The 19086-nt window shown below is 45.6% G+C and overlaps 1 protein-coding gene across 2 annotated transcripts; it reads right to left on the reverse strand.

Moving 5' to 3' along the window:
• Window positions 1–2986: 2986 nt before the first annotated feature.
• On the reverse strand, window positions 2987–14698 carry tfpia (tissue factor pathway inhibitor a). Of its 2 annotated transcripts, none has more exons than XM_049023003.1 (6): window positions 14541–14698; window positions 7369–7572; window positions 5048–5224; window positions 4653–4760; window positions 3587–3766; window positions 2987–3310 (listed from the first exon to the last, which is right to left on the reverse strand). In XM_049023003.1, exons 1-6 carry the CDS (start codon window positions 14620–14622, stop codon window positions 3276–3278), a joined length of 786 nt encoding a protein of 261 aa, XP_048878960.1. In that variant the 5' UTR covers window positions 14623–14698; the 3' UTR covers window positions 2987–3275. The 2 variants fall into 2 exon arrangements, with proteins under 2 accessions (XP_048878960.1, XP_048879037.1); XM_049023080.1 differs by having other exon boundaries at window positions 7369–7569; window positions 14541–14692.
• Window positions 14699–19086: the final 4388 nt, after the last annotated feature.

The raw sequence follows: 19086 nt of genomic DNA on the forward strand, positions 1-19086 counted from the left end.
GGGGCGACGGACGGGACGAGGCAGGACAGGACCTGGAAAACAAGAACAGAATTAACGCAGGACAGGGAACAGGACCGAGGCACAAAACACAGCCAGGGACAAGACAAAGGACAAAACCCGACAGAGGGCCGGGAAAGCAGACAGACAGACAAGAAAGGGCGAAGCAGAGGGCACAGGCGGGACACAAGGGCCAGGAGTGAACGGAGGGAACACAGGAGGACGAGGAGCAGAGACGGGAGGAACGAAGCGAGGGGGAGCAAAAAACGAAGGGGCAGAGACAGGCGGGACAAAGGCAGGGGCGTAGGGAGACAAGGAGGGGGAACAAAGGGGAGCCCGAGGGAGACCCAGCGGGCGACGGGCGGCAGCCGGAGGGGCCGCAGGCGGCCGGGAGGCCGGAGCCAGAGGGGACCGAGAAGGGGCAGAGGAGACAGGGCGAGGGACCCGCGGAGGGGCCAGGGAGGGAGCAGGAGGGAGCACCAGGGAAGGGGACGAGGGAGCAGGAAGGGGCCAGGGCGAAGGCCCGGAGGAGGGGGGAGCCGCAGCAGGCGGCGACGTCCGGGGAAGGGCCGGAGGTAAGGGCCCCGCAGGCGACCGAGGAGCCGCCGTCGGAGAACCCCCAGGCGACCGACCAGGACCCGGAGAGGGGAGCGAGGCAGGGCGACGAGGCACCGGAGAGGGACCCGCAGGCGACAGCCGACCCGGAGGGCCAGGACCCGCAGGCGCCAACCGAGCCCCAGCGCAGGCGAGGCAGGGCGAGCCAGGGGGCAGGGCGGGCGGGACCCCAGCCCTGCGTCTGTGTCCCCTCCCTTTACGGGACACAGACATGACCCCAGGTTGGGGTCGAGTTCGCCGGGGTGAGAGAGACAAAGTCACTGGAGGAGAAGGGACAGGAGCTGGAGCTGCTGCAGGCGGAGGGGGCGCCTCTGGAGCGCGGTCAGGGACTGGAGCGCGGTCAGGGACTGGAACGCGGTCAGGGACTGGAACGCGGTCAGGGATTGGAACGCGGTCAGGGATTGGAACGCGGTCAGCTGGCCCGGGAGCCGCTGGAGCGCGGTCAGGACTTGGAGCGCGGTCAGGAGGCGCCTGCCCTGGAGCTGCAGCAGGTGGCTGCAGTGGGGGCGCCTGCCCGGGAGCTGCAGCAGGCGGCTGCAGAGGGGGCGCCTCTGCAGGAACTGGAGCGCGGTCAGGAACTGGAGCGCGGTCAGGAACTGGAGCGCGGTCAGGAACTGGAGGTGGCTGCAGTGGGGGCGCCGGCCCGGGAGCTGCAGCAGGCGACTGCAGTGGGGGCGCCTGCCCGGGAGCTGCAGCACGGTCAGGAACTGGAGGCAGTGGGGGCGCCTCTGCAGGAACTGGAGCACGGTCAGGAACTGGAGGTGGCTGCAGTGGGGGCGCCGGCCCGGGAGCTGCAGCAGGCGACTGCAGTGGGGGCGCCTGCCCGGGAGCTGCAGCACGGTCAGGAACTGGAGGTGGCTGCAGTGGGGGCGCCGGCCCGGGAGCTGCAGCAGGCGGCTGCAGAGGGGGCGCCTGCCCTGGAGCTGCAGGTGGCTGCAGTGGGGGCGCCTGCCCTGGAGCTGCAGCAGGCGGCTGCAGTGGGGGCGCCTGCCCGGGAGCTGCAGCAGGCGGCTGCAGAGGGGGTGCCTCTGCAGGAACTGGAGCGCGGTCAGGAACTGGAGGCAGTGGGGGCGCCTCTGCAGGAACTGGAGCACGGTCAGGAACTGGAGGTGGCTGCAGTGGGGGCGCCGGCCCGGGAGCTGCAGCAGGCGGCTGCAGAGGGGGCGCCTGCCCTGGAGCTGCAGGTGGCTGCAGTGGGGGCGCCTGCCCTGGAGCTGCAGCAGGTGGCTGCAGTGGGGGCGCCTGCCCTGGAGCTGCTGGCGGAGGGGGCGCTTCCGGAGCTCTCCGGAGCTTGATCAGCCTCCGGAGGTCTTCAGCCATCCTCTCCAGATCTAAATACGGGGATTCTGGAGTGAAAGAGGCGAAATCCTGCCCCAGTTGCACTGCGAGCTTTTCCCCCTCCGGAGGGCCCTGTGGGGCCGGTTCTCCCATCACCCTCCAATACAGTCCCTGGAGGGTGAAGTACCTGTCAGCGAGGGCCGCGGGCGAAACGGGCGTGGCCCCTTTAAGAGGGCGGGGAACCCGCGGGATGGCGTCCCTCACTGCTCTGGCCCCCCCATTGGCCAGCCCCTCGGGCCGGTTATCGCTCCGCTTAGGGGGCGATAGCTGTTCCGCAGGGAGGGGCTCTGGGTCCGGGAAGACGAAGGGCTCGTCCTCTTCATCCTCGCTCGGAGCCCAGAGCCTCGCCAGGGAGCAGGGTCCCAGACCGTACGGTCCCAGGTCGGGACCCAGGACGAGCTCCTCCTCCTGAGGGAGCCAGGGGCTGGAGAGCGAGCAGGCGCCCAGACTGATCGGCTCTTCTGGGAGCTTCTTCCTCCTTCTCCGCTTCTTCTTTGGGTCTGTCATTCTGTCACGATCGGGTACGGGTGAAGCGGCGATCGTGCGGGCAAGCAGGCAAGCAGGAAGCAGGAAGCAGGAATACGGGGCAAACGGGAGTTTAATACGAGGACAGGGACCGGGAAACAGCTCACACTTACGAACATCAGACATTAATGACAGACAAAGCAAACTGGGGAGACCAGGACTTAAATACACAGAACAAGGCAGCAGGAAACAAGACACGACTGGGCAGGATCAGGAAATCACACGTGGGTAATTAGGGGGCGTGGCACACACGAGGAGCGGACGAGCCGGGCATGACATTTTTTTTTATTAATTTTTTTTTTTTTTTTTTTAGGGGGGGGGGGCGTTCCTGACAAAAAGTTTACCACAGTAAGCCCTCCATACTTCCTCAGGTTATTCCTGATTTTCCACCCCTCCTCCCACTGTGCTCCCAACATTTCTATCATTAAACACCGATCTACATCTGGTTTTTGTTTGCAAGAAGTCCTATGAAGTGCAGGGTTAATAATAAAAACTGAATTCAACCACAGTATTCATGTGAATTACTTTTTATAGGTAAATAGTTCATGTTTTTTTGTTGTGTTTGAGTACAGAAGGAAACCATCAAATTTGTTGTTTTTTTTAGGTCTACAAAACTTTATATTTTAGAGTACAAGAACTGAACAGCAATTACATAAATGGACCAGTGACTAAAAATCTACACATTTATGTGCTTTTAAGATAAATACAATACAAAATCCCACATAAAGAAAATTAAATATTAAAAAGTCGACAGCAGAATTTTAGGCCAATTCAAATATGATTTCAAGGATCGTGGTCTTTTATTGTGTTGCTCTTTGGTTGTGGTTGTACATGCCTGCAAAAAAGATAACCGAATTATTACGTATACAAACCCATTTTTGGTGCACAGTATGCTGTTTCTTTGACACAGGATAATTAACATGAATGTAGGTGTAGGATCAGACCACCCTTCAGCTCTGGGCCTCAAGGTGTTAGTAATTTTTATTTTGACCTTTGTGCCAGCATTGTTAAAGCAAGTGATACTGTAGCCTTGAACAGAGAAATTAGTATAAGGCTCTTCAATAAACCTCAGTTTAGCCTGTTTTCTACTGCCTAGTCCATGTGACTGTACCTCTCACGCAGATTTTCATGCACTCTCTTCTGGTACCAAAGTTGTTCCCATTTCCACTGCAGCCGCCATAACGGAAGGAGTGGCACCGCTTTGATGTGGGGCTGTATGCATATCGTTTAATTGATTCACGGCATGTCCCCTTTTCGACTGGGCTAAGGCAGTGGTCCGGGGGACTGCCACCTGGCACACGATAACACAACAGGATAAGAGTGATTAAACAGGATAGGAGTGATTAAAGGTTTCTTCCAAGTAGGATGGTGGTTGAAACTTGCCTTGAAGTGTTCCATTTCAATATAAAGCTTTATAAAACTAAACAAGCACTGACTAATCTGGAGTTGAGCAAAGAGTCACTAGCACCACAGTAAGTGGGAAAATGGCAATGTGAAGTTAGAGGTTTTAAAATTTTTAGATTAGGGGCTGCAAGAAACGCTGCACACCTCTTTGTGTTACCATTCCCTGAACACTATGCTGCTTAGCATCTGTGTTTGTGGTCATGATGAGTTGGAAGGTACAGTGATGATAGGTGGTAAGGAACACTAGCCTCTTGCCAGCTCAGGTAGCCATGGCAAGTAATGTTCAGGGATATCAGGGCAGAAACCTCAGTAGCCAAGAAGTGGTGCTGCTGTATTAATGACTAACTCAGTGGAGTCGACTAGCTGCTGTATCAGAGTGTATGTGTATTTGTCAGATAACACATGGTGAACTAATGGAATATGAGCCATGCTTCACCCCAGCTGTGTAAATACATCTGTTTTCCTCATTAAGCTACCAAGTATTGGAATTAAAGAAATGAGGAGGAGATGACAGTGTATCAACTTGTCTTCTCTAGGAATGAACCACGGGTATTATTTTGCTTATTACCTGTAAAGCAACACCTAATGCTGCAAATATTTTTTCAACAATAACAATTAATGTCTACAGGGTCACCATTATACTGAACCTGCTTACTCATTCCTTCTAATAATTTCACAATGGTCTAAACTCCTGATCCTGTGTTAGTATTAATGGCCAGAAGGAGAGAAAGCAATAACGTATCCTGTTTCTGTATGAATCTTCATCTAGCTACCTTGTGCCAGACCTTCCCTGGGATTCTCCAATGAGATGAAAGCCTGGGTTCTGGGTTTATTTCCCGCTTCAGGGTTGGTGTCACCTGCCATCTCTCTTCTCTCTGGCCCTGTGGAAATTAATGGGAGAGTTAAGGGTTTCGGAGAGTTTCGCTGAAGGTGCGAAAGAGTGATGAGGAAGCACCTATTTTATCAAACTAAAGTATCCATTTTTTCTTTTAAGATTTATACATTTAACTAATAAAATATGTTCTGAGATAATCACAGTGCAAAAGTTGAGATGAAACCACTGGATGCAGGCTTGCCCCTCCTTGTTCATGTGCTTTAAATCTCTCGCTTTCCCATGTGGCCCCTACATCTACACATGACAAGACCCCTGGCCAGCCGGTTGACCCACCCTGCTTTAGGCACTTGGCATTGCACTCCGCCTTGCTCCTGAAGTTGTTGGCATTTCCAAGACAGCCGCCATAGAAGAAGGACTCGCAACGCTGGCTCTCGCTGTTGAAGAAGTAGCGTATAATAATGCCGCGGCATGGCCCTACCTCCTCGGGCAGGTGACATGGGCTCTTGTCCGCTGAATGTCAGTGGGGAGAAGCAGAGTTGTGCAGGGTAGTGTGTATGTGAAAGACAGGTAGGTCACATGCATGATGAATATGATCTGTCTTTACTGTCCTCCAAATATCTTAGATATGTTCACAGTCTCTTTAATTCTACAGCTGTATCTTAAAATACTCCAATGACATTTTAGGACATCAGTTAAAAAGATTGAGAAAAAAAAATAACCAGAACAAACCATGACGACATACTTCAGTGTCAGTGTAGAACATATTTCCGTTCTTTGAACAGTGTCAGTGTGTAACACATTTCGGTCCCATGAACAGTGTTAAGGTAACGCATTTCAGTCCGATGAAGTGTCAGTATGTAATGTATCTCAGTCCTATGAACAGTGTCAGAATGTAACATGTTCCAGTCCTGAGAAGTGTTACTGTGTAATGCAATTCAGTCCTTTACACGGTGTCAGGGTGTAAAGCATTTCAGTCCTGCGAACAGTTTCAATATGTAATGCATTTCTGTCTTTTGAACAGTGTCAGTGGCATTCAGAGCTCTGTCTGTGAGGTTTCATGAGCTTAGTTCCACCAGATAAATAGTTCAGAGAAGTAAACGTTTCACAGATGAATATCATATGTTGGTCTTTAACATGAGCTTGAATTATACTGCTGTCTTGCATTGCATGATTGCTGTTACGTTATGTGCATTTTCTTGATCTTTACAGATCATCCATTCATCCATCCATCCATAAATCCATCTTTCATAACCCTTAAGCCATACAGTGATTATTTCACAACCATGATAAAAAGAACTTCAGTAACAGTGGCATGTATGTGTAACAGTGTCACACACCACTAGATGGCAACCAAATTCCTTTGCACCAACCTACTGCCCCCAGTAAGAAATGAATGTCTGTTTTTACAACAGAACAGGATTAAAAGAATCTTTCAAGAAATGCAACTGTACTCATTACAACTGTAACATATCTTATACCCACAGGTATTTAACAAAACCAAGACAGATGGAGAACTGGGCTTCATATTTACGAACCCAAAACTGAAGATTTGATCTCTCTTGATCTGTCTTGATCTCTCATGCTAGACTTCAGCACCTCTAGGCCCCTCAAAGGAAAATCACGCTTCAGAAACATGCCACATATGCTGCCACGCTCGCCAAAGATTTTCACAGGGGGCACAGGGGGTAGGGAGTTGGCAATGGTAAAAGTTGTCGATCGGAGGGGTGGCAGTGAGACATGAGGTAAGCAGATGATCCATAGGCATGCCCCTCGGAGAGAATAGTCTAGTCTTAGCACCTCAGGCTCATTTAGGGGGTTATGCCTCTCCTTGATGCAGACCATAATGCTGTTGCTGGGGCGGGCGGGGGGTCTTTTAAGGTGTTAGATGACCTCATCAGACAGGACTCCTATGAGCACCTCCCTTCCTCAGGCCTCATTCATCATGACTCACAGCTCTCTCCGAGATACGAGACTGGCAAACTCCTGTCTCGCACCCTACCTTTCATCTTTATAAATGCAAAGCTGTTTCCACAGACCAATTTTGCATCAGAATATAACTTCAGAAAAATAACAGTGTTGGAAGAGGTATTACACTTTTTATTGAGATCATAAATCTCAAATCTGAAAAAGTTTAACTATTTGCCAGCTGCATGAAAACAGAATTAGGGCTGCATGGTGGTTCCGCATGAACAGATCATTTGTGAGAAGCCCTCAAAAAGCCAAGGTCTCCCTAAAGCAGACTTTACCCCAGGGAAAAATCCCTGAAGTACTGAGGGTCACATTAAAGTGTCTGAGTACCATCAGCTTGCTGTCAGATCCCTACTCAGTGGCAGCATATACTGCTGGCCAGGGTCGCTCTCCTAGCAAATTAAAGTACGGTGAGATTCTGCGTTATCTCTATGCAGCTCTAAGCGTTACACCATAATGAACAAACAATAATGATTCCAGTAGTAATGGCTGTGGGCTGAAAGAACTCACCTTGAATCATCAGTACTACTGGTGTTGATCATTACCACAGTCACTGAGAGATCATGAGTAAGAAATGGCCTCCAAATACATATAACACAGGTATTTTTACATACCTGTAACTTACAGCGTAAACTTTTCCTGAGACATGAAAGAAGATGAAGCTAAGAAAACAGGCTCAAACTCACGTTTCACAACACATGTTTCCTCACACTCCTCCACAGTCTCAAAGTTGTTGGCGTTGCCTCCGCAACCACCATATCCAAAATGTTCACATTGCTTGGTTTCTATGTCAAAGTAGAAGCGGTCTAATAGGGCCTTGCAGTGACCTTCATCCTTCTTCAGGGCACAGGAATGATGGAAGAGTTTCAGCTCCGGACGCCCCCTTTCTGCTGGGGAGAAAGGAAGATAGGAGTCAAAATTTCACCCTACAGGGAGCTCAGGACACTGTGTTTTTTCAGGCCTCTGCACCAAGGCACCTTGGAAGGCAAACTTTCACACGTCTTTCAGTACATCATTCTAATAGAGTTAGAAGCTCTTTCGTACTTCTTCACTAGTTTTAAACATCTGGTTAGGGAATCTTGTTGTGCTGTAAATTGCTTTTGTCAGCATCACACAAAGAGAATCCTCGCAATTCCTCGCAAGTGTTCCTTCTTTGGGAAAGACTAATTGCTGGGTTTCATGTATCATTGTGGATAAGTTTCTAGTTTTACTTGAATAATAATTAACCTTTCACATTATCTTGAACAGTTATAAAAAAGACCTTGCTCAATCGTTCCTATTGCTCACCTCCTTTGTGTTCCCCCTGGGCCACTAAACATTAAACTGGACTAAGAAACGGAGAAGCTTATTTCTGATTTCTTAACAAACTCCATTTGCTCTCACACCATGGCTAATCGATTCCCTCAGGTGAGTCTTGGCCATGTTCCCCCAATCACTCCTGCTCTCTGCTGAGCTTCTATAGTCTCTAAGCCCTCGATTTCTCAATATAAAATGACATCCTTTGATCAAGCCCTTCCACCATCACAGCCAGCATCTGTGGGTCACCAGCTCCTTTTATGTCTGGGTAAACCACTTCTCCTGCTTAATCTCCCCAGCTTAATCTTTCTATCAATATTGAACTTGTATCAGACACATTGACCTTTGGCTTTAGTCAAAAAAAGTCTTTGTTAGGTCTTAATGAAACATGTAGACCAGCCTATCTCCTATCTGCTTTTTCTTGTGAAAGTGTCTCATGGCTGGTGTCCGCCTGGTTTAAGGCGCTTGTGCACCTCCTCATAGCTGCAGAATGTGGGATTGGTGAATGTCACTCTTTCTGGCCACACAGTGCTTGGGTGTGTGACCCAGTGAGTTTGATAAGCCATCCTGAGTGAGTGACTCAGCAGTGGGGCAGCACACCGCCACACTCACCCATCAGCATGCCTCTACTGCAATGCATCCGCTCACCCATCTTACTTGCCATCTTGTCTAGCTTATGTCTGAATATTTCTGAGCCCTTTCTACCACTGATCAAAGCATGTCTTTAGAGTCTTCCTTTCACTGTGCTCTCATGGCTCTTAGCTTGATGACTAGCTGGTGTCATCTTACTTTTAAATGGTGACATTTGTTCATGCACTGCAAACAATTGTACTTGGATTCCAAAAAAGATTATTTTTTTTATTATGATAAATTTTAAATTTTATTATGAAAAAGTTTTCATATACGAAAGAGATCCATAACAAAAGATTAATGGTTTTTAAATGTTTATGTGTGCATGCCTGTGTGTTCATGCAGTGCATCAGTAAGGCCTCTTTGGCATTAGAATAAAGAAGACCTGTCTCCATATGTGTGTGACAAAATATGGATGACACATGCAGGAGCACAGACACATACTCAGGGGCACGAATATGCCCAGGAACATGCAAGCATCCATCCATCCATTTTCCAAACTGCTTATCCTACTGGGTCGTGGGGGGTCTGGAGCCTATCCCGGAAGCAATGGGCACGAGGCAGGGAACAACCCAGGATGGGGGGCCAGCCCATCGCAGGGCACACTCACACACCAGTCACTGTCACACCTACGGGCAATTTAACAACTTAAATTAGCCTCAGCATGTTTTTGCACTGTGGGGGGAAACCAGAGTACGCGGAGGAAACCCCACGACGACACGGGGAGAACATGCAAACTCCGCACACATGTGACCCAGGTGGAGACTTGAACCTGGGTCCCAGAGGTGTGAGGCAACAGTGCTAACCACTGCACCACCATGCCGCCCCACATGCACACAGCAACATTTAAAAGCCATTAATCTTTTGTGAATCACAAAATGTTTACATAAGGATCAACAACCACTCACAATTCATGCAACTACACACAGCACGATGCATGCTGGGTAGAACAGAGGGAGAAGTAGAGATGGACCATCATACCCATCCTGAAGCCTGGAAGCTGATAGAACAGCAAGCTGTGTCTTTATAAAGGAATTAGATCTGAGACCAAGATGTGCCCCAGTGTCATACACTATCCCTGAGCTCTGCCCACATATCATAATGAAGGCTGGTAATCCACTCACTGCCAGGCCACATAGGGAGACATAGGGAGACAGACCCTGGCTCTGAAACAGTACCATAGGAGTTTGCTTGAGTAGAAATTCATGGTGAGCAGCTTGGAAAACATTTTATTTACTCTGCTGTGTCAGTCCATAGAGGCACCAGGGGAATCTGACATCCAGAGAGAAATTACACCATGGACAAGCAAGCAATCTAGCAGATGTTTCTCCATTGCTACGCCTCTAGCAATATTAAAAAAAAAACATAAAGCAAGCTGCATGGGCACTAATGGCTTGTCAGAACTCCTACATACTGTAGGTGTCTCACACAACTCTGCTCTGACTCGCTGTAGTAAGCTCAGTCAGGGGTGTGCCATGGACTTTGAGATAAACTCTAAAAGCTGAAGAGGCTGAATAAGCTGGAACATGTTGGATCAGGGGGGACGGGATGTTCTGATTGATTTTCTCTTCCTCATTCCTCGTTTCTATGGTGACCAAAGGAGAAAGGTTTGCTCCCGTTCTGACAGGCAGTGCAGCCCAGGGCCTGTCAAAAACAATATGAGCCACCATGTTTTTAATCTTAACACCTTTAAAGAGCAGTTACAAACAGATAGAAATGCAGTAAATGCATCTGTAGAGACTACACCTCATAAATGTATTATTTTTTTGGTTACTGAATGCATGTAAGGTTTGATCTGAGGTGTCGGCCTCATGCTTCAGCCCTGTGTCAAGTGTTTAAATTTTATTTATGCCTTTGCAGACAAACACACAGGAGAGTTAATTCACCTCTGAATCCTGACACATCAGTCAGCCCTCTTTGGCATTAGATTAAAGAAGACCTGCCTCCATATGTGTGACAAAATATGGATGACACGTGCAGGAGCACATTCATTGGAGCACAGACACATATTCAGGGACACGAATATGCCCAGGAACACACAGGCATGCACACATGCAGGAGCACGCACTCACACAGGAGCGCACACATATGCAGGAGCACACACCCAGGAACCTGGACATGCACAGGAGCACTAATCCAGGAACCTACACACACAGAGCAGCACACATGCAGGAACATTCACAAACGTAGGAATCCATACGTGTGCAGGAGTACACTTACAGGAACCCGCACACGCACAGCAGTACACGCAGGAATCTGCACACATGCAGAAGCACACATGGACAGGGGCACATGCGCAGGAGCACATATACAGGCATAGCACTGAGCAGATTGTCCCTGCAGGTGCTGGGCTCACTGACCCGCTTATTAAAATGCTTGCTGTGGAGGTTACACTAAGGCCAGGTGATGGCCAGGGTTTCTCTGTAGGGGTCTAATCAATTCTAACAGCAAGGTAGGGGGCCACCTCCACATCCTGGGCGCAATACAGAACTGCATAAAGCTCACCGTATTAAAGCAACTGCACATTACTCAAGTTGTTATTGGTTGTTTCCTATCAGTGTCTAAAATTGTTTTAGTTATGTTACTAATTTAATGCAACCATCTTACATTGGATTAAACAAAGTTCTCTTCTACGATTACAGGCTGGAAGTTGCTGTTGAAGCAGATGTGATCACTAGAAATCTGGCGATTCATGCAGTGCTTCAGACTTTTAATGAATGTGAGTTAAATTAGCAAACCATTAATAAGCAATGAGCAAGACTTTCCTTTTAAAGGAAAAGTTCCCCAGTACAAGTTGAAGTTCATACGCAGGCATGGTTGAGCTACATGTGCAAGAATCAAACAGTGTGTGAGCTGGGAGTACACATAGAGAGAGGAATCATGGGCAATTTATCAAGGCTCGACAATGGTGTGGTTTGTACTTACGAAGCTAGTCATCCATTTTCAGATGGCTATAGAATGGAGATCATGATGGCCCAGCTGGAACTGAGCTGATGGTTCAGAGCATGTTAGACAGGGAACTGTGTCATATCTGCAGGCAATTTCACCAAGCTATCTGCTGTGTTTGGCTGTCTGTCTGTGTTCATGTCGCTGGTTGTCTTCATGGTGTTGTGATACCATACAGTGCCTTTACCTGTATTCTTCTGATTTTGTACATAGTTTTTAAAAAGTCAAAGCGGGGGGAGGGGTGTCTACATTGTCTCTCAGATTAAAATCCCTGCAGTTGATTAAATGATATTATCTGGTCCACTGGACCTCAGTTCTGCTAGGAACTGGTGCGTCATCATTTAAATTACGACAGGGGGAATGATGAGGAGCTCCAGCCTGAGTCCTCAGGGATTCCCTGTTTACACTTAGTTTTCACATGCAAAACTGTGGTTTATTATAGATTTCATCACAGATTTCATTGCCTAAGCAAACACATATAGCCACAAAATGCCTACAGGGCTCCACTGACTCCAAGTGGCCCCCAGGCAACCCCAACACCCTCAGCATCCAATCCATCAGTCATCTCTCTGAACCAATGTCACAATTCACTCATAATCTGCTCCCTGTGGGAAGGTGTCTTAATGGTTAGGTAAGCGCACTTGTAATTGAAAAATTGCTGGTTCAAATTCCCGACCAGCAAGGCACCACTGTGGTACCCTGAGCAAGGTACTGCCCCCAAGCATTGCTTCTCGGGGCTGAATTAACTGCCCCCTGCTATGTCATAATATCACATATGGGTTAAATGCAGAGGACACATTTCGTTGTTGTGCACTGTTTGCCGTGGTGTGTCAACAATAACCACTGATCACCAAATTAAAAATAATAATAATAATTTCTAGACTCTTCTCTTACCACTGACTGACACCAGAGCATTCATGTTCCGGCTGCTGCCAGAATCCCAATATGGCCAGCTGCCATATGTGTCCTTTCCCCCATGATGTGAGGTAGAAGACCGGTGTTTGTACAGCTGCGTGGTCATGTTCAGCGATACGGTCATGTACAGCAGAGTGGTCATGTTCAGCGGTACGGTCATGTACAGCAGAGTGGTCTGTTACGGTGGTGTGGTCATGTACAGCAGTACAGTCATACACTGCTGAAATGCAGGGACTGTGACAGCAGTGGCAGCACGTATAGCTGTCCGATGATTTACAATCATGTGGTCATGTACAGAAGTGTGGCCATGTACAGTTGTGCAGTTATGCAGTATTCCCAGCAAAGTATTCCCAGTTACCCCTGTCAAGCAAGTGATTATTTGGTTACCTAGAAGTGCATGAAATGCAGCTTGCAAGATAAACATATACAAATGTGCACATGAAAGCCAGCTATTTAATCCAAAGCTCAACCCAGGGAACTGCCTGCAAGAAATGCATTTCCCACACTGCAGAGAGATGGGATACTCTAATTGGGTCACTCAGTACTACAGGCACTGACGGAGCTCGACAGTTACAATGTTCAGCATACACCTGCAGTTGGGAAAGATGTGTTATGAATGTGACAGGAGAGCTTCTGCATTTGCTTCAGTAAGAGATACATAATTTGAGGTTTTGTAGAAAAAGAAATCCAATAGCAACATTTCATTAAACAACAGTATCTGATTTTTATTATTAATGAAAATTTGAATAATATACAAAAAGATTTATTTAATGAATAGCTTACTATTGGAGGATTGATAGATCACATCTCCGAAAGTCCATTTTATTCAGGCTGTTCAGGCCATATTCATGACAACTGGGTCACATGAACAAGTATATGTAGATTAATACTTTGTGTCATCATTCATCTGAATTCTCCAGAACTTGAGATTTTGTTTAAAGCTGTAACGTTTTCTAGTCCTGGGAAAATTCCAATCCCTAATAAGTATAAAATAATAGGCCTACGTTTTTTTTTCTTTTCTGCTGATTTCCATTACGCATGACTAAGTCATGAGGCAGTGTGATTTGCAATGTAATTTACCTCTCCCTGCATAATCCGTGAATGCTTATTTATCTCTCCGTGAATATTAGCTTATCTCTTGAAGATTACTCCTTCTCTGTTATCTGTTTATTCAACAGACCTGTTCAACAACAAGTCATTCAATGAAGCGAAACCTCTGCACCCTTCGTGCGGACCCCAGGGTGTGATCTAGTCGAACTTCAGCCCTGATCATTTACTTTGCTGTGCAAATAAAGCGAGAGTTCACAATACATACTGCAGCTTAGCGTGGGCATGATTATTATTATTATTGATAATAATAATAATAATACCAATAATCATTATTATTATTGTTGCTGATTATGTTAAGTTTAAAAATGCAATACAAACAGTAGACCTATCAGCACTATCCAGAAATGTCATTAGCTCTATCAAAGCCAACAGAGTAATCGTTTAAAGTTTGTAAGGGAAAAATGTTAGGGAAAGCAACTCTTAACGCTGTTTCTTAACTTTGAATTACTTTATTACACACTATATTTACGTTATATTACGTTATATTTATTACAAATCTTCTATTTTATGTAGTTGGTGCACTATTTCAAATAAATCGCTCTTAATCCAAACTCCAAAGCATCATAATAAACCCAGAACCCCTATGCATTATTTTTTTTAAACTTTTTTCCATACACGTATATTATATTTGCTTGTTGTAATCAGTCGCCAAATAATGGTACATTATAACATTGTAGTAGTATGCATTGTGAGTATAACGATATAGTAGTCTACATTATGAGTACAACATTTAATTAGCCTGCATTGTGAACATGACATTTTAGTATTCAATGTGAATAAACATCTTATTAGTCTACACTGTGAGCATAACATTTAGCAGTCAGCTTTATGACCATAACATTTTAGCGGTCCATGATTATAACTCGACATGAAATTTGTTACAACAAACAGACGTCGAAATGGTGGGACTTTACCTTGCTTATTGCAGAAAGTGTTTAGTTGCGTTAGAAAAACATCTTACCTCCGTAAATGTCAGTGTTGCAGGAGCTGAAGTGAGAGGCGCACAGTAACAGAATAAATGACGCCGGTGAAAGGCAAGCCATTCCGGCGACGTTTCGGGCACAGTATGCTGTACGGTTAGGTTGTGGCTCGCTTTAACTCCTCAGCACTTCCGCAAGCCGGCGAAGTTCACAAACCACCAGCTTGTTCATCATTTCATCATAAGAAAGTAAATGTTCCCTTCAATACTGAAAAATTTGACCATCGTACAAACACCGCAATTTCATAATATTCTGCCAGTTTATGTATCTATTAGTGATATTCTTTTTCGTACTTTCTGTAAAAAGAAATAATAATGATAAAGCTAACTTTATTTGGCTGTCTTTCAGTCTTCGAATGTCATAAATGTTTAGCTGTATTTCAGATGTAATTGGTTGTTATTAAAAGAACATAAGGGCCTTTCGGGAGGTATGTAATTATTTTCCAAGTGAATAGACATGTTCAATGTAGCGGCCAATGGGCAGTTTATATTAAAATATGAAAAAAGTTATGTTTTACTAAGACACTCAGTAGCCTACTCTGAGCTTCTGTATATATTTTGCCCTTTCAATGTAGCCTATATTATATGTAATTTTTATTTATGTTAGTCAGTTACTTCGATTCCTCGTTATTGAAGGAGAACGAAATGAAATTTGAATCAACGCAGCTCGTTTCAATCGAGCTGAATCATATCAGCACATTGCTGTGTCCACTGCGCCGTTGCTGTCTGCTGGAAGATGTGGACGTCTGTGGAAATGCTTGCTTTCAGATCAGTGTCATCACCCCAAATTATGCGTTGTTTTGGTGCCAGTGAATTATTTATCCGTTTAAGAGTACACACACTGTAGACTGTCCACTTTTGTTCTTAGTCATTGACATGTTGAAAAGCTGTGCTGCTTCCCAGCATCCACCTGACTGTTTGCTGAGCACAGTGTGGTGAGTTGGGGGGCCCTTGCTTAATGCTTGATGTATGAATCACCATCGTGGGTCTGCTGATCCCTCCACATTCTGCTCTTAGAGTTTCCTATACCCAGGCCAAGTCTGGAGCACCCCCCTCAGCTGTCTGAGCAGTTGCGGCTGGTGAAAAAAAATTCTTGATGGGGTTGACGTACCAGTAGATTTACCTTCCTAGTCCAGTATAAGCATTCTGATGAACAGTCAGAAAATGACAACAATTTCACAATCATAATTTGATTTCTTTAGTTGGATGGGTGATATTTATTTCGGGGTTGTCGGGTCCCAGCTCCTTAAAGTAGATTTTTTTTCTACTATTGTCCTTCTCGCAAAAGGGTAATTCAACAACGTTCTCACCGAACTTGCTGGAAACTGCCCCTCAACTGTTGCCGCCATCATCTCTCTCTGACTGACTGACCTAAGAGCAATCCAAAACTTTCCCGCATTTTCTGTAGCAGGCGCGAAATTTCCAGTGCCCCAAAACCATTTAATTCAGCGGTGCTGATAGGTGAAACCTTTTTATATTTGCCTAGCAACCATACACGATTGGCTATTTCGCTGCACTTCTGCGGCGCTTTGATGAGCGCCCAAGAGGAGAAATGATTGGTGGAAATCTGTCGGTGGAAATTCATTGTTGAATGAGAGTCAGTAGAAATTAATGTTGTTTAAATAATTCAGATTGCATGTAGGCACACACTATTAAGTAACACTGACATATATATATATATATATATATATATATATATATATATATATATATATATATATCACCCCCACACACACACACATCTGGAAGAGCGGCCCCCGAGCGCCCCCTATGGGCCAGCCGCCGCTACTGTGTCTGAGCCAGCACGGGTTTGCAAACACTTGTTTGATCTGAGATAATGGATGAAAGTTGGGCTAGGCTGAAGTCATGAGTTCTAGGGAATAAGTCAGCTGTGGACTTGGAAGGAGCCTCTTTCTACGGCTAATTTACACACTGCTTTCATTTGAATATTGGCTATTACCTGTATGAACTGAGCATCAATTACAAATAACCATCTAATATTACCTCTGTGTCCCCTAAATGCTTTAAGAGTATGAAATGTAGTATTTTCATACACTGAACCCTAGTAACAAATGCATCTAGCATCAATGGAGCTAATCCAACAGACTGGAATTAAACAGAACAATTTTCGGTGTTGGGTGGGTGGAATTGTGGGCTGTAACGTATCAGGCGAAGGAAATTTTAAGTCTGTACTGGTCAGAAGTAGTAAAACCATCCAGTGACCACAGCTATGAACACGGATAATGTCTCCACAGGCTTTTCGTGGCTGCCTTTGCTGTTTCCTTTGTTGCGTTTTCAGAACACCGAGCTTCAGGGAAAATGTATACATGTCTGGTCCTGTAACACGTCAAGTTGCATTATGCAGGCTGATTCATGGGTATGATGGCATCATTGCATGGAAGGTTTTATCCCAAGAAGGAAACAAAGAAAACTCTTTTCAGAGTTTGACTCCCAAACCACATTCATCTCTGTGCTCGCAGAATGCTAAATTTGTCATTTTCAGACGCTAGAATCCCTATTTGGGGATTTGAGAAATTAACTATCCCCTCTGTCTAATGGCCATTCTTTGGCAGCAGAAATGGCTGGCACCCTGTGAACGAAACACCAAAACCAAAAATAAACCTTCTTGTTTTAAATTGGTTTAGAAACTGAATTCAGTTTAGCGCCTAGTCTAGGTATGTTTTTAATCATTTTTCACAGGGTTCATTATCTTTGCTCCTGGTTTGCTTGTTCACTAGTATCCTCTGAAGAGGTGTATGGCACTTATCCTATTTTGTTTTCACATAAGCTCAACACATGTTGCATGTTCTCCTGTTCTTCCAGTTTTTCGCCGCAGTCTAAAAGTATGTTAAGGTGAAAGACCCCTACGACTAGAGTATGTCTCTGGTCAAATTGTATGCTTTCTAGAATTTTCTTCAGTGCCCAAGATTCGATGTAGGCTTCAAAGTTCATTGGGATTTCTAATTCATTCATATACTTTTTGTAGTAAATCATCATCATGCCTCCCCAGGTCTTCATAAAATTACAAACCGGATTCCAAAAAAGTTGGGACACTAAACAAATTGTGAATAAAAACTGAATGCAATGATGTGGAGATGGCAAATGTCAATATCTTATTTGTAATAGAACGTAGATGACAGATCAAAAGTTTAATCCGAGTAAATGTATCATTTCAAAGGAAAAATATGTTGATTCAAAATTTCACGGTGTCAACAAATCCCAAAAAAGTTGGGACAAGTAGCAATAAGAGGCTGGAAAAAGTAAATTTGAGCATAACGAGGAGCTGGAAGACCAATTAACACTAAATAGGTCAATTGGCAACATGATTGGGTATAAAAAGAGCTTCTCAGAGTGGCAGTGTCTCTCAGAAGCCAAGATGGGTAAAGGATCACCAATTCCCACAATGTTGCGCAGAAAGATAGTGGAGCAATATCAGAAAGGTGTTACCCAGCGAAAAATTGCAAAGACTTTGCAGTTATCATCATCAACTGTGCATAACATCATCCGAAGAGTCAGAGAATCTGGAACAATCTCTGTGCGTAAGGGTCAAGGGCGTAAAACCATACTGGATGCCCGTGATCTCCAGGCCCTTAAACGACACTGCACCATAAACAGGAATGCTACTGTAAAGGAAATCACAGAATGGGCTCAGGAATACTTCCAGAAACCATTGTCAGTGAACACAATCCACCGTGCCATCCGCCGTTGCCAGCTGAAACTCTACAGTGCAAAGAAGAAGCCATTTCTAAGCAAGATCCACAAGCTCAGGCGTTTTCACTGGGCCAGGGATCATTTAAAATGGAGTGTGGCAAAATGGAAGACTGTTCTGTGGTCAGACGAGTCACGATTCGAAGTTCTTTTTGGAAATCTGGCACGCCATGTCATCCGGACCAAAGAGGACAAGGACAACCCAAGTTGTTATCAACGCTCAGTTCAGAAGCCTGCATCTCTGATGGTATGGGGTTGCATGAGTGCGTGTGGCATGGGCAGCTTGCATGTCTGGAAAGGCACCATCAATGCAGGAAAATATATTCAGGTTCTAGAACAACATATGCTCCCATCCAGACATCATCTGTTTCAGGGAAGACCCTGCATTTTTCAACAAGATAATGCCAGACCACATTCTGCATCAATCACAACATCATGGCTGCGTAGTAGAAGGATCCGGGTACTGAAATGGCCAGTCTGCAGTCCAGATCTTTCACCTATAGAGAACATTTGGCGCATCATAAAGAGGAAGGTACAACAAAAAAGGCCAAAGACGATTGAACAGTTAGAGGCCTGTATTAGACAAGAATGGGAGAGCATTCCTATTTCTAAACTTGAGAAACTGGTCTCCTCGGTCCCCAGACGTCTGTTGAGTGTTGTAAGAAGAAGGGGAGATGCCACACAGTGGTGAAAATGGCCTTGTCTCAACTTTTTTGGGATTTGATGACACCGTGAAATTTTGAATCAACATATTTTTCCCTTAAAATGATACATTTTCTCAGTTTGAACTTTTGTTCCGTAATTTATGTTCTATTCTGAA

Source organism: Brienomyrus brachyistius, chromosome 1 (assembly GCF_023856365.1).
Source record: "Brienomyrus brachyistius isolate T26 chromosome 1, BBRACH_0.4, whole genome shotgun sequence".
NCBI classification, from domain to species: domain Eukaryota; kingdom Metazoa; phylum Chordata; class Actinopteri; order Osteoglossiformes; family Mormyridae; genus Brienomyrus; species Brienomyrus brachyistius.

Bases quoted from the DNA above. Each gene is read 5' to 3' on its own strand.
- tfpia (XM_049023003.1), bottom strand. From the start codon at position 14,622: ATGGCTTGCCTTTCACCGGCGTCATTTATTCTGTTACTGTGCGCCTCT. The intron at 7,573-14,540 runs GTAAGATGTTTT...CTTTCTCCCCAG, and splicing joins CAACACTGACATTTACGGAG to CAGAAAGGGGGCGTCCGGAG. The intron at 3,767-4,652 runs GTAGCTAGATGA...ATCGTGTGCCAG, and splicing joins CAGGGAAGGTCTGGCACAAG to GTGGCAGTCCCCCGGACCAC.